This window comes from Monodelphis domestica, chromosome 6, assembly GCF_027887165.1.
Source record: "Monodelphis domestica isolate mMonDom1 chromosome 6, mMonDom1.pri, whole genome shotgun sequence".
NCBI lineage: Eukaryota > Metazoa > Chordata > Mammalia > Didelphimorphia > Didelphidae > Monodelphis > Monodelphis domestica.
The window spans coordinates 69,695,695-69,711,048 of record NC_077232.1 but is presented as its reverse complement, the minus strand read 5'-3'; the positions used below and the strand labels follow the sequence as shown (position 1 = coordinate 69,711,048).

The 15,354-nt window shown below is 35.3% G+C and overlaps 1 protein-coding gene across 3 annotated transcripts in view; it reads left to right on the top strand.

The window, feature by feature from the left end:
• The window catches only part of UEVLD (UEV and lactate/malate dehyrogenase domains), an 87,281-nt gene extending 72,719 nt beyond the window's left edge, over positions 1-14,562 (top strand). For 2 of the 3 annotated variants that reach the window (XM_007497003.3, XM_007497002.3), the window contains exons 8-12: positions 33-203; positions 3,917-4,090; positions 7,943-8,006; positions 10,004-10,127; positions 12,877-14,562. In XM_007497003.3, coding sequence (XP_007497065.1) covers positions 33-203; positions 3,917-4,090; positions 7,943-8,006; positions 10,004-10,127; positions 12,877-13,044 — 701 coding nt within the window. In that variant the 3' untranslated portion in view covers positions 13,045-14,562. Of the gene's footprint in view, positions 1-32; positions 204-3,916; positions 4,091-7,942; positions 8,007-10,003; positions 10,128-12,876 lie in introns of those variants that run through there. The other variant, XR_008912788.1, reaches the window with a different exon arrangement.
• The last annotated feature ends 792 nt before the right edge of the window (positions 14,563-15,354 follow it).

The window sequence follows — 15,354 nt, the reverse complement described above, 5'->3', positions numbered from 1 at the left end:
CTGAATGCCTTAATGTTCTCTTTACTCAACAGACTTGTCTGCCTCTTGGAATTCCAAAGTGGTGATCTTCACGGTTAACTCCTTAGGTAATTCTCACACTTACCTCGATGTGGTACAGAATAATGTGGACATGTTTAAAGAGCTCGTCCCAGCCTTAGGACATTACAGCCCACAAAGTGTCATACTTGTTGCCTCTCAACCAGGTAAAATTATTAACATCTGATTTATTTCTTTTTGTTTTTTCAATTTTTACCTTCCGTCTTAGAATGAACACTAAATACCAGTTCCAAGGCAGACGAGCAGTAAGGGCTAGGCAATGGGGGTTAAGTGTCTTGCTGAGAGTCACAGCTAGGAAGTGTCTGAGGCTGAATTTGAACCCAGGACCTCTGGTTTCTAGGCCTGGCTATATCCACAAAGCCACCTCACTACTCCATCTGATTTCTTTTTAACTTATTTTAAGCAACATAGCAATAGTCATTTTCCCATATTCTTTCTCCCAGAATCATATAAATCTCCATGTGAATTCTGGCATAAAATAGATGGACACATGGAAGCCAGACAGTACAAAATTAGTCCCTATAACATTGGACCATTTTAATTAACTACCCCTTAGTGGTTGTATTTCAGTATTGCTTTCTCTTTTGCCAAAAGATTTCATGTAATTGTCCGGTACAGACCACAGATGCTAAACATGACTATTTTTAGCTTCACTTGAAGCTCTAGCAAGAGTTGGCATATATTTGAGCAACCTCAAATTTCATAATACATGGACAGTACATGCTTCTGTCACTTGTCATTTTTTTTGATTCCCGAGAATAAGATTCAGTTGTGTATGCTTATATTCAAAATTGTCAACTAAATCTTCTTCAGTAAGAAAATACTCAAAATATTTCCAGAAAAATATGATGGAACTGAGCATTTTACATATATTTTACAAAGTACTTTAATTATTTTACTTCATTCTTTAGAAAAGTTTTCTTTCCCAAAGTAATATTGCATCCAAGTCAGAAAACAATTTAAAAAATAATCTCCCTTTTTTCATTTAAAAAAATAGTCTCTTTTCTGGATGTTGTTTCCTTCTAGTTTTGATTTGCTAGTTAACTAAGAAACAGTTGCATGTGATCATGGATCCAGATCTAGTCTAGAAGATCCAGACTTAGCAGCCATCTAGTTCTACCCTGTTATTTGCCAGATGAGGAGGCTAAGGTCTAGGGAGAGCTTTCCAGATTCCATTCAAGGGCCAGCTTCTACAGGTGCCCTCTATTTGTTTTTTATTTGCTGTGTACATAGTTATGCATTGGTTTCCCCAATAGAAATTAAGTTGAAAGCAGGGAGTGTTTCTTTTTTTTTTCATACTCTGAGCATAGTGCCCGGCATGAAACAGGCACTTTTTCATTTATTGATTCCCTTGGTTCCAGTTTTTAAATGACACTAAGACCTTTGTGTTAAATTTTATCTGGTTAGACTGAATATTTAATTGGTGGTCGCCAAGGATTTTAATTTCTAAATCCCAAAATGAATTACTCAAGTAAATGGAATTATGGTAGTTTATTTTTACAATAGAGGGAAGATATTAAGGAAGAGAAAAAAGGGGAGAGAGAAAGAGAGAAAGCTCTGGCTTCCTCTGAACCAGTTAGAAATTCTAAGACACCAGTCAGGGGAAAGGATCTCAAGATGATGAGCCCTTCTCGGAGGTTCACACCTCCAGAAAGGGCAAGGAAGGAAGTCAGCCTTTACACTCACCAGGGTGACTGTCTAAAAGGAAAGCAGTCTGATATCTCCTCCAGGGGTCCAGTTCCACAGCCAAATGTCTTCACTCCAAATCTGAGTCTCTGTCTTCCAGTCTCTCTTCAAGTGTCTGTCTTCCCTCCAGCTCCAAGTGACTCTCTTTACTCCAAGCCCAAGTGACTGTCCTCCAGTCCAACTCCGAGTGACTAAATGATGATCTTCACTCCAAGCTTGAGTGACTGATTTATCCCTGTGTGTCTTTGTTTCCACTATTTAAAGACCTTTTTTCTCTTGTGTCACCTCCTCCAAATTTTACATATACCAATCACAGCAGATGCTTTTCTCCAGGACTACCCACTCTTTCACACGTGGGACACAGACCTCCCACACAATGTATGAAATGGGTGTTCATACCTTTTTGTGGTTAGTTCACACCTTTTTGTAGTTAGTTTATTCCTTTTTGTGGTTTAAATGGGTAGATCTACTTTAAATTCTGGGTTTAAACTTTGGGTATTAAAATCTAAAAATAGACAGGGGATTTCAATTTAATTTTCACAATAAAGGAAGAGCTAAGTACCTTCATTGTTACCACCAGGGGAGAGCTGAATCCAGTCTTCACATTTGGAATACCCAATTCTGTTATTATGTTATACTCCCTGCACCCCCCCTAAAATGGGACTTATTTAAAGCTTTATTGAAAACCAATGTAGTATAGTGATAGCCAGCCATGTGCTAGGTTGACCTGAGATCAAATACTGTCTCTGATACAAACTAGCTATATGACTCTGGCCTACCACTTTTACCATTTACTAGTACGCTAGGCAACTCTAATACTAAATTGGGGAACAGTTGTTGATCTGCTTTGGTAGGTAGAATTTCTTTTCAGAGATTTCCTAAATTAATGAAATCATAGTTTTAAACTCCTTGCCCTCTTCAAACAAAACAAACCTCAATGACAGTATAATACTGCATATTGATGTATTATTTTTTAAATGACAATTTGAGACTAGTGAGAAAAATAATGGGATAGGAAGAAATTATTAATTTCTAGAGAAATATTGGTCTTAAAAACCAGTATTCTGCTCCATGACATTAACTTGTTCTTTTAGGAATCCTTAGGAAACTGGTGTTGTGAAGTGGTTTTTTTAGTCATATCTGACTTTTTATGACTCCATTTGGAATTTTCTTGGCAAAGATACCAATCAGGTTTACCATTTCCTTCTCCAACTCATTTCACAGAAGAGGAAACCGAGGCAAACAGGGTTAAGTGATTTGCCCAGGGTCATACAGCTTGTAAGGATCTGAAGCCAAATTTGAATGCATGAAGATGAGTCTTTCTGACTCCAGACTTGGCACTTTATGCACTGCACCACCTACTCATGAGAAAGTATTAACTTGCTTCTATTTTAATAGGGTTTTTTTTGTACATGTGATTTCATTGGTTTAGGGAACCTCTGGATAAAGAAACTCCCCTTTCCAATGCAGATTTAAACCAGCACGGCAATTTATAAGGTTTAGAGAGTTGCTAGATGCCTCAAGAGGTTAAGTGATTTACCCATTCATCTGTATAACTAAGAGGAGTGAGAGGTGGAACTTCAGTCCAGACCTTTTGAACTCTGAATCTAGCTTTTTATCCACTATGCCATGCTGTTCTTTTTTTCATTTTATATGGTAATAGAATAATTTAAAGTAGTTTTGAAATATAACTTGTACTCTTTGTACATATGTATAATGTATATTAAAATTTCTGGTTACAATATTCTCTGTGAAGCAGAATTCTTAACCTTTTTTTTTTGTTTGTGATAGACTTTTGGCAAGCTTGGAAAACCTATGGACCCCTTCTTTGAATAGTATTTATTGCTTTATCATTAAAAATAAACCTAAATTTCAGTTAGTGATAATGTATCAAGTTCCCAGATCCACTCCATTCTGTTTATGGATGGACTTTAGGTTAAGAACTCCTTCTATAAAGTAAAATGCACTATATGAAAGGCCTTTATTGAAGCTCAGCCATGTAAATTACTTCTGGAAAACCAAATGTACATATTTGTGGATGCCAAGAAGAATGATTTTCCAGTGTAATTTATTCATAAAATACAATGAATATTGATTTTCTTCATGAACTTGTATAGTGGTAGCATGTTGGGAAGTTAATGCTGTACTTTTCCTGCTTGTACCCAATGCTTAGTGGAAATCATGACATATGCAGCCTGGAAACTAAGTGCCTTTCCTGAAAATCAAGTGATAGGAATTGGATGCAATCTGGATTCAAAGAGATTCCAATATATTCTTACAAATGTTTTGAAAGCGCAATCCTCAGGAAATGAAATGTGGATTATTGGTGAGCAAGGGGAAGACAAAGGTAAAGCAGTCCAGATTTATTGTTTTTATTTGGAATATGTCACCACAAGCCGTATTTGGGGTTTCTTTTTGTTGTTTCTGGGAACATAGCAGTTCTAGGACTTTGTCACTTATAGAAACAAGATAGGAGCTTCCAGGCGAACAGTTCTTTTAAATATGCTAATTTTCAGGTCGGTTCAAGGGTAGGAAAGATCAAGCAGTTTTCTCAGATATAATATGTAAGGTAACTATTTTCTTGTCAAGAATAGTGCCATCTTTCCATACCTATAGTTAATTAAAATTCCTAAAACATACTACTTCCCTCACTGCTCTTCCTCATGTAGGAATTTTCTTACCTTACAGTCTCTAGGCAATGGTGACTAGCCCAGGTTCACACAACTAGGAAGTGTCTGAGGCCCAGATGTGAACCCAGGACCAGGTCTTTAGGCCTGGCTTTCAGTCCAATGAGCCACCCAGATGTCCCCCCCTCCCCCTTTAAAGGCAAAGGTATTTTTACAAGGCATTTCAAGGAATTTTAACTTGTTTTACTCACAATATGATTATTAGTTACTGCTGATCATGCACAATTATTCAATCAATTAGTAATTGGGATTATTCCTTACAATCTATCAATAAAATATTGGTTTGGGGCAGCTGGGTTGCTCAGTGGATTTGTAAGAATTAAAATTAGTTTGAGGCCATAAACTGTAGTGAGTTAAAATGGTTGAAGACTTAAATTGTGGCCACTAAAAGAGTGGATGAGTCAGTTTTGACCGCAGAAAATATGTTTTCACTACAGTGTCTTGTTTTAAATCAAATATATAAGGTGGTCGCCAGGGAAATATTCCCAATTATGAAATATACCCAAGTCAAGTAGGTTTTATAGAGATTTTAATTAATACAATAAGGAATTAAGGAAAGAGAGAAAGAGAGAAAAAGGAAATAATGAGAAAAGGATAAGCCTGCCTTGGCCAGTCCTGGCCAACCCAGGCCTAAGCCCTAAGAGAAAAGATCAGTCAGTCCTTAATCACTCACCACAAGATCTGTCCAAGCAAGGATTCTAGTGACACCAGGCCAGCTCCATCTCAGCTGACTTCACCAGCTCAATCCTTCCTTCTGAATTTCCTTTTCCAGCTGACTGTTTCTAGAGAGAGTTTTCGTCTCCTTTTAAAGGGCATTTTCTCCTATGTCACCTCCCCTAAGTCCTTATATCTACCAATCACAGACGTTTTCCAAAGGACAGACCATTCTGAATTCACACCTGAGTAGACTAAACTTTTGAGTAATCCACACCTGGGTAGACTAAAATCTCTGAGTAAGTTCTCACCTCTTTGTTCCTTGTAAGTTCACAAGTTGCCTGACCTTTATAGGTACTTAGCACTCCTTTGTATTAGTTCTAAAAATAGGCATGGCTTAAGTATGGGTTTAAGTACTTTTCATTGTTCAGCAAGGAGTTTTCTCCCCTAAAGCAGGCTTAAGTACAGAGGTCTCACATTTCTGATCTAAGTAGAGTTCACTGCCCAAATGGGGAATGGTCTTAATCCAATCTTATGAAGTAGGGTCTGGGAATTTTTAAGGTTCACAGATTGCACATGACAAGTTCTCAGTTTATTTAAACCAATCAATCAATAAATATTAATTTTTAAAAAGTAAATAAAATAAAATTTATTAAGCACCTACTAAGTATCTATTATATTTTCACAACAACTTTACAATATAGTTCCTGTTATAATGCCCATTTTATAGATGTAAAAACAGTCTGACAGAGGTCAACTTGCTCAAAGTAGCAGTTAGTAAATTCAAATTCAAACTTTTCTAATTCCAAATCCAGCTCTATCCACTATGCTGTTGAGTTGCCTAGACAACAAGTAATAATGAATAACAAATATAAATGGAATAAATCAAAATTGTTAAATACAAAGTAGTTTTAGAGGGAGAGTTCTTAGATATACAGAGATCAGAAAATACTTCATGTAAAAGGTGATATTTGAGCTGTGTCTCAAAGGAAGAGAGTGATTCTTAAACAGAGATGACAAGAGTTCATTCCAGCTATGTGGAATGGCCAGTGTAAAGGCATGGAGACAAAAGATGAAATGTGTATGTGCTGAATAGAGAAAAAGCTAGTTTAAAGGCATCACAGAATGTGGGAGGGGAAGTCAGGACACTAGAAAGACAGATTGGAACCAAGTTTTGAAGAGTTTTAAAAGTTAAACAGGGAGCCTGTGGATTTTGGCATGGCAGCAGTAACTCTCAACTCCCAGAAATTTGCCTAACATCTTTCTGGAGACCAGCAAGGAGACTATTGTGCCCAAGATGTCCTGGAAGCATGCCCAAAGTCTTGTAAGAATCTTGAAGAATAGGCTTGACAGGGTTAGTTTAGTAAAGTTAATTTTATTGGGTCAGCAAAGATTTCATGGTCCAAGATGATGATCCAACAGTATCAACTGGTAATACATCTCTCTGTGGCAAACAACTTAAAGATTTAATTAATGCAAAATTGAAATTCACAGAGGCTAGAATTTTTGTAGTGGCCAATGCAGGGCCCCAATACCAGTGGTAGCCAACGCTCTATGACCTTGACTTCCCTCTTGTTGCCAAGGAATAGAGAGAAACAGTGAATCAAGTGAAAATGATGGAGATAAATTTCCAGGATGTGATGATGTGAAGACTATTGTGGTTTACACATCTGGATTAAATCAGTGTCTAGGCAGAAGCCTTCAGATTGCTGGTCAATCCCAGCAAGTTGCATTTTCATTTCCTCAGAGCTTATTCTGTTAACTCTTCTCCATTAGACTTTTTTTTTAAACCCTTACCTTCCGTCTTGGAGTCAATACTGTGTATTGGCTCCAAGGCAGAAGAGTGGTAAGGGCTAGGCAATGGGGGTCAAGTGACTTGCCCAGGGTCACACAGCTAGGAAGTGTCTGAGGCCAGATTTGAACCTAGGACCTCCTGTCTCTAGGCCTGGCTCTCAAACCCAGCTCTTCCCCCCCCCCTCCCCCATTAGACTTTTGAACAGCAGGAGTAATTGATTTCTAAATTCTCATCTATTTACTCTTAAATCACTATCTGGTTTCCTTCTCCGGCTCATTTTATAGCTGAGGAAACTAAAGCAAACAGAATTAAGTGATTTGCCCAGGGTCACACAGCTAGTAAGTGTTTGAGGCCAAATTTGAACTAAGGAAGAAGAGTCTTCTTGACTCCAAGCCTTGGGGCCCTCTATCCACTGCACCATTTAGCTGCCCTAAAACATGCTTACATTACTGCAGTTGATCAAAACTATTCCTCTTCTGTACTTGTTGCTTCTGATCCACCTCAGAAGAAATTAAATATTGAATCAGACGTTAAAAAAAAAAGGTAAACAGAGAACTGTATTTGGCGTTGAGGCAATAGACATCCCCCTGGAGTTTTGATTGAAAGAGGGCTGACATGATTATATTTGCACTTATGAAAATTTACAGTGGTAGCAATGTGGAGGATAGCCTGGAGCAATCAGAGGCTTGAGGCATGGAGACCAATTAGGAGTCCATTGCAATTATCCAAGCAAGAAGTGAGAAAGGCCAGAACTGATGTGGTAGCTATGTGAGTAAAGGGAAATGATACAGAAACAGTAAATTTGACAACTGATTGGATATTTGGGTGAAGGAAAGTAAAGATTTAATAATAATAGACTGAGGGGAAGGTTTTTCTCACTTTAGAGCAACCAACAATATATGTGGGAACTTCAAATGAAAGTGTAATAGCACCTATAAGAGGGAAAAAAAGACATTTTTACCAAATTTAATAGGGCACTAGCACAAAGGGTCTCATTGTTTCTTAATCCATAGAAATAAATTGACCTAATACATGTAAAAAATATATTTCATTTAATTCCCAGTGCCTACGTGGAGTAATCAGGAAGAAGCAGTGGCTCCCGACTTCTGGGTTCAGATGTCTAATAGGTAACAAAATAGATTTTAAATAAACTTAATACTATTTCAGAAATATTTCAATGGCCTCTTTTAGGCAATAATCTTTCAATAATCCAAGCCAACAAATTTTTTGTGGAAATTAATTTATCTTAAAGGATTTTTATAATTTTATTCGTGTAGATTCTTGTGTCTGTGTTCATTGCAATGCAGATTTGCATTTAGGGATAGGCACTACATCTGTGATTTCATCAGTATAGGGAACTGCCAGGAAGGCAACTTTTTTCTCTACTTCAGATTGGCTTCCCTGCTATCTGAGCACATATCTTATTCAAGGTCACAAAACCAATATGTGTCAGAGACAGGACTTAAACAGTGAGTTCTTCCTGGCTTCAAGGCCAGCTCTATATGAGAAGCCATCTTGTACTTAGATTTGCATTTATTCAAAATATGCTTTATAATCGGTACCTGTAATAATGACTTAAATACTTATTTGGTAATTGAAAATAAAACTGGCTAGTTTGGACACATTTACAAATTATAACAAAATTTTATAATTTTTTTTGTCTTTGACCATGCCTTATAAATTTTGTCCTAAACATGCAAGTAATATTTATAGGCCAGTAGAGTGAAATAAGCAGGGGTTTCATAATTTACAATTTTATTCTTTTTACTGATTTCTCTAGATATTAAGCTTTTTCTCATGGAATTTTTTTATAGTGTGAAAATGACTTCATTATCTGCTCAGATTGTTGCTCTTTAACTGCCTACATTATAATGAAGTTAGCCCTTCTTAATGGTCCCGATTTTCAGTTCTACAAACTCAGAAACTCAGTTTTATTAGTCTTCTCCAGGCTAATTAGGCTCTCATCACAGTAATCAAACTCATTGGAGGCTGACTTCTAAACCAGATTGTCAGTTGACTAATTTACAATGTGGATAGACTTTTTCAGTAAATGAATGCTCATGTCAGCTCTTTTCTTCCTGGTGTCAAGGTACCTAGAAAACTAAATTAGTAATCAGAAAATTGCTTGGTAAGCCTGGAGTCAAAACCAAGAGAATCATAATCTTCAGACATGTTTTTTCCAGGTTGTGTTATATAGAGTTATCCCTCCTCTGTTATAGAAAATATTTTTCTTCTCATTCTGCCAGATAGTCTCTCTTATCCCTTGGACCATCTGGGTAAAAAAGAGCAAAATTTTTGTCCTTGGCTTGTCATCTTAAAATGCCACAAAAGTCTCTATCATATTATAACAATATCACCTGGAAATAAATTAAAATACAATTTAACTAATTTTTGTTTATGTTTTAGGCTGACATCTCCTGAGGGAGTGTTGAAAGATTTTTCTAGTCTCCTCAACAATTCGTTAACTAGCATGTAAATTGGATTACTTTTGCAACCGATTTCATACTATCCCTTAATAGTTTTGATTTCAGAGACTATTTTTTTATGTACCTAGTTCTGGCCTTGCAATTTACTTTGCCCTCACTGCAGCTGTGCTCTATGCCATTTGAAATGACTCCCTAGATCTTTAACTTTTTAATTCAGTCATCAAATGTTTTTAGAGTCCAACAAAAAGCCTCCTTAGGTTGAACTGATGGGAAAGCATGGGCAAGTGTTTCACAGGATAGACAGGGAGAGATGGGCAGCAATCTGCATCATTAGAAAAAAACATCTACATTGATGAGAGCACAGATCCATCGGAATATCTGAGTAACTGGGGTAATTTCTGATCCAGTTCTAATGGAAGAAAGCAGTATGTCTACATAATGATTTATTTTAAAATTAATGTATCAACTTGTTTTAAATTTTGAAAGGAATAAAAATATTTGTTGATGGAGATCACTTTTAGCTTGTAAGCTAATACTTTAAAGAAAATCTTAAATCATCAGATTCTAAATAATTCACTACATAGTTCCTAAATAAGTCATGTTCATATACCCTAAAATTTCTTATACTGTATATGTAGAGCTAATTAGGAATAGTTTAAATGTACTTTTTCTGAACTTTTTTTTCCCTTCTAACTTAGAGCCATGGAAATATTAAAAGTAAAAGGCCAAAGATCTTGGTCTGTTGGTCTGTCCATCTCTGACCTCGTTGATAGTATTATAAACAATAAGAAGAAAGTTCATTCTGTATCAGTTTTAGCAAAGGTAAACTTTATTCTCTTTGTATTATTATGTTTTTACTTTTGATATTAATGTAATTTGTTGTTTTCATCTGCATAAATACCTCCATTATCAAGAATAAAATAGCTGTCTGGGAAGTTTGTGTTTTTAGTCCATTTCTTTTACATTAGGCATTTGAAAATTACAAAATTATTAGAGTTTTAAAAATCAGACTGCTTTATTAACTTTATTCTCTACCTTATCTGCATTTAATTCTAATCTTGGAAAGAGAGTTAATAAATGTTAGAAGATAAATCCCCAAAATTTTCTACAAGATGGAATGTTGAATTTCTTTCTTCTTCTCCTCCTCTTCCTCCTCTTCTTCCTCCCCCCCCCCTTACCTTCCATCTTGGAATCAATACTGTGTATTGGTTCCAAGGCAGAAGAATGGTAAGGGGTAAGCAATGGGGGTTAAGTGACTTGCCCAGGGTCACACAGCTAAGAAGTGGCTGATTTGAACCCAGGACCTCCCATCTCTAGACTGGCTCTCAATCCACTGAGCTATCCAGCTGCCCCCTTGAATTTTAACAAAAGGAAATAATTCAAGGTATAACTGTAAAGACCTATATTTAGGCTTTTAAAATTACATAAGTACACTATAGGGAAATGGGCTTGAAAAGAACTTTACATGAAAATAACAATAAATTTTAGTTGATTGCAAGCTTAATATGAGTTAACATTGTGACTTGGCAACCAAAAAGTTGATAAATCTTAGCTTAAAGTTATAGAATTTTAATGGCAAAAACAAAGAAGGTATTTTTTTCCTTCTTTATCATATGCTAGTTATATTACCTTTGAATACTCTTCAGTTTTGGGTGCCATATTTTAGAAAGGACATCAAAAAATTGTCCTTGGAAGGGGGACTAGATTGGTGAAAGAGATTCAAAACCCTGACATAGGAGGAATAGTTGGAAGAATTAGAAATGTATTTAATTTGTTAAAGAGAAGAGTTGAGTAGGACAGGACATGATAGCCATCTTCATGTATCTAAAGGATTTTCAAATGAAAAGAAATGATTAGATATATTTTTCATGGCACTAGTAAAAAGAATTAGGGTGAATGGGTGTAGTTTTGGTCCTGGATTTAGGAATAACTGGTTTATCTCCTACCTTTGACACTTCCTAGCTGTATGACTATGGCCAAATTACACATTCTTTCTAAGCCTGTTTCCTCATCTAAAATGAGGGATTTGGAGTTTTTTGACATCTACATTCTTTCCAGCTCTAAATCTATGATCCTCTAAGTTGTAGCATGGCAAATTCTGACTCAGTAAATGTGAAATAACTTCCTAGTGTCAGAGCCTTCCAAAAAATGAAATTAATTTCTTTTTATATGTTAGAAATAAAAATATCTGGGCCAGAATCCTAAGCTGAAAAATCCAACATTATTTGTGGGTGAATAGAGCTAGAGGTCATCACCACACACAGAATATGGTAAAGATCTCATTTAAATATTCAGCAGTTTTTTTGTATAGGCTTTTGGCAGTTAATGAACATGAGTAATTAACAAGACCAAATGTTCAGAATATGTTTCTAAAATTTGGGAAATATTTGTTAAAGGACTTAATAAATTCCAATAAAAGGTTTAAAGACAAGTAGCTTCCATTTACTCTTGTCCTTCTGGTGATTTAGCACCAATTAAGAATTTTTATTTAGAAATCAGAAGGATTTGGGCCCCTTTTAAAGAAGATCAGGGCCTCTTTTAAATGTCCCAACCTCTAGAATGTATGGCTTAAGAGATGTCACAAGCATTATCCATCATTGTAGTGTGGAAGTAACAATAACTGTAAATATGGGAATGAATATGATTGGAATACATTTTTCATTCTTCTCTAATTGAAAGCCTGGCATATTCAGACTTAACTCTTTATACTAACTCTGGGAAGGAGACTTAAAGATAAACTAGAGGCATCTATCTTGGTCAAAACACTGTCTCACAAGAGCAAATATCATCCTGCTGAATGTGTCACTGTTATTTCCCTATTATGTCAGGCCAGACAACTCAGGCTGCACATGCAACATTCCAAATGAATGCAGCTCATCTCCTGCTGCATGAGTTATATATAGCTCCCCTAGATTACTACAAAGACTTGAAGTTTTTTTCCTGTACTAGAAGCTCTTAATATTGTTATTAGCTATTAAATTCTAACACACTAATATGATTAATATTATTCTTAGCTATTATTATAATTAATATGTTATAAACAATTAATTTAATAATTTAACTAATTCTATCTCTAAAATTATAGTTACAGTTGCCTAACTAAAGGATATGTGATGCCTTGTTTCTATAATTACTGATAAAGCAATAAAGACAATTTCATTCATATGTATGAAATTAAATTTTTTTTCTCTGGAAGTATTAAATTAGAAGCTGCATAGCTTCTTGTTTGTAGTGTTACAGGAGGTTTTATCCATCAGGCAGGATTTTGAATGTCCCTCCCACTTCTAGGATTCTGTGAATCAGAAATAATATATATTAAGACTTATATACTTTGTGAGAAACATCAGTAATTTTTTTATTATTTATTTATTATTTTGATTATTATTATTATTTATTATTATTTATAATCAGATCTTAGGTTTAGAAAATAAATGACGATTTAAAAAAAGAAAATTTATCTTAAATAGCTAAATTTTAAAGGATCAAAATGCTACTTCATATTTGAGATTTTATTAGCTTTTCTTTGTTAGTGATCTATATCTGCTATATAATCTTTATCTCTTAATTTCAGGGATATTATAACATAAACAGTGAAGTATTTTTAAGCTTGCCTTGTATCCTTGGAGACAAAGGTGTGCATGAAATCATCAAAGACATATCAAAGGAAGATCTGGTAACTGAGAAACTTTGGAGTAGTGCATCATCAATTCATAGTCTCCAAAACCAACTGAAACTTTAAGAAGAATTTTTAGTTTTGTGGTTTTTGGCACTGACGTATACAATTTTGTAAAAGATGTAGAGGCAATTATTAAATACACAAATTCTGCCAAGGAGGTGGTTTGGGGTTTCTTTCTATTCATGTGTGTAAAGATAATTTTAGCATTGTGACTTAAAATCTAAATTTAATTGGTCACCAGGGAAAATCCCAAATAATAAAATACCCAAGTCAGCTGGAAATTTATGGTGATTTTATTGATATAGTGGAAAGAAACTAAGAAGAAGGGAGAAGGAAAGGGTGACGGATTTGGCATATATTAGGCAAGAAGATTAGGGGATCTAGAAAGTAAGGTTTTGAGTGTGAAGGAGGAAAGAGTCAGCCTGACCTCCAAAGGGGCTCAGCTAAGACACCCGAACCTGAATCAGCTCAAGGGCAAAACTTACCACCAACACTCCAAGATGTTGAAACGCCTAGCACACTCTCAGCTAGAGTCCTCTCCAGGGCAAGAGGAGGAGAGAGGAAGTGATGTGCCTTATATAGACAGTTTTATGTCATTTTCCTGCATCTCATCTGTACCAATGATGGCTTAGCTTGACTTAGAACAGCCCAGGAGTCTGTCTGCTTTTTCTGCACATGTCTGTTGAAGGCCATTTCCTCAGTTAATTAAATCTTGAGTTTGATGGGACCTTCCTAATCTTGTTATACTAAGAAGGGTGAAGAAAATGTGGACTTCCCAAGACCTGATTCTGTTATTCCAAGTATCTCTATTGTTATTGATCAAGAAATAGCTAAATCAAATCTTCTAAAGTACAGTCTGATTAGGGTGGTTAATTTTAAATTTCACAATATGATTAAGTTAATGCTTGGAGACTACTTTGGATTTGTTAGATAAATTGTGTATTACTTGAAAAAATGGAAAATTACTTATATAAAACTATATAAGTTTTAAATAGTGAAATAAAGAGGAAAAATCCATCCCAATATTCTTTGCCCTTAAAAATATATATTTCAAGATGGCTAACAGTCAAATAAGAGGTTTATAAAGACTACTTATATTATTTTAGAAGTAAATATTACTGATATCAAAAACATTTTTCCACATATAGAAGTATTCAAGTTCCACTTATAAATGGGCATCATATTACATAGAAAGAGTGCTACATTTTGGCCTAGGAGACTTGGGTTTTGAATCCCAGCTCTGCTATTTAGGACTTGTATAACTTTGGACAGATCACTTTAACCCTTCTGCGCCTCCCTTTCCTTATCACGAAAATGAAAGATTTGGTCTAGATGATCTCTAAGATCTCTTAAAAAGTCTTAATCATGGAAAATAATTGTCCCACCCCCAATGTTGTCCTTTTATTATTTTCACTCCATTTCCCCAAAATTTATGTAATGAATTGTAGTTGTTTTTAAAACATTGGTGAGATGAAACCTTGATTTTCATATTGAAACAAAAATGAATTGCTTTTCTAATTGCATTATTGCTTTTCTTGAATGTGAGAAATACTGAATAAAATTATCTGGTCTTTAACGTTACCAGGAAGTGGTGCTTAATAAAAACAATGTTGCATGAGAGATGTTATTTTTGGTGATCTGTGATGCTGAGCAAATAGCAGATTTTACGATTGAGTTATTGTTAAATATTTTACTCAAAAGCCTAAATTTCACAGAAGTAGAAGAAAACTTGGCTTTGCAATATTTAGGCCTTGTTCTTTTTTAATAGTTTGAAAAGAGATTTATCTATAAAAAGCTTGACTTTGGGGTGGTATTCAAACTAAGCTTATACATACAGGCAGGTGTGTATAGTAAGAACAGTGGATACTGAGTTAGAGGATTTGGCTTTTTTACTACCAGTGTCACTTTGGGTAAGTCACAACTTCTCTGAGGCTCAGTTTCCTCACCTGCAAAACAAAAAAGTTAGACAAAATGGTCACTTTTAGATCTACATATTATAAATCCTTTGTAATTTGGTGTTTGGGTCCCTGTGACAAAATAGATCCTCGCCATGTTTTGGACGGTGTCATATCCTATTCAGAAATTCTACTTGTCAGCCTAGAAGGCTGAGGCTAATTATTCATTTACAAACCTGTTCTTTGGCATGTATTGTCAATGGATGTGTGAGCATAGCAAATTGTCATTTATCAGCTTGTTTTAGTGTCTTGGCTTTCCTGATCTTCTATAGTTCCTGATCTTCCTAGTTTAATTAGCAAAAGATGAAATGATTGAGGAAACAAGTTTGATCTTCTGAATATATCAATTTATTAAGCAATGCATGCTAATTGACTAACAAATTAGGACCAGATTCCTTCTTCAGTTTAGGGCTAGACA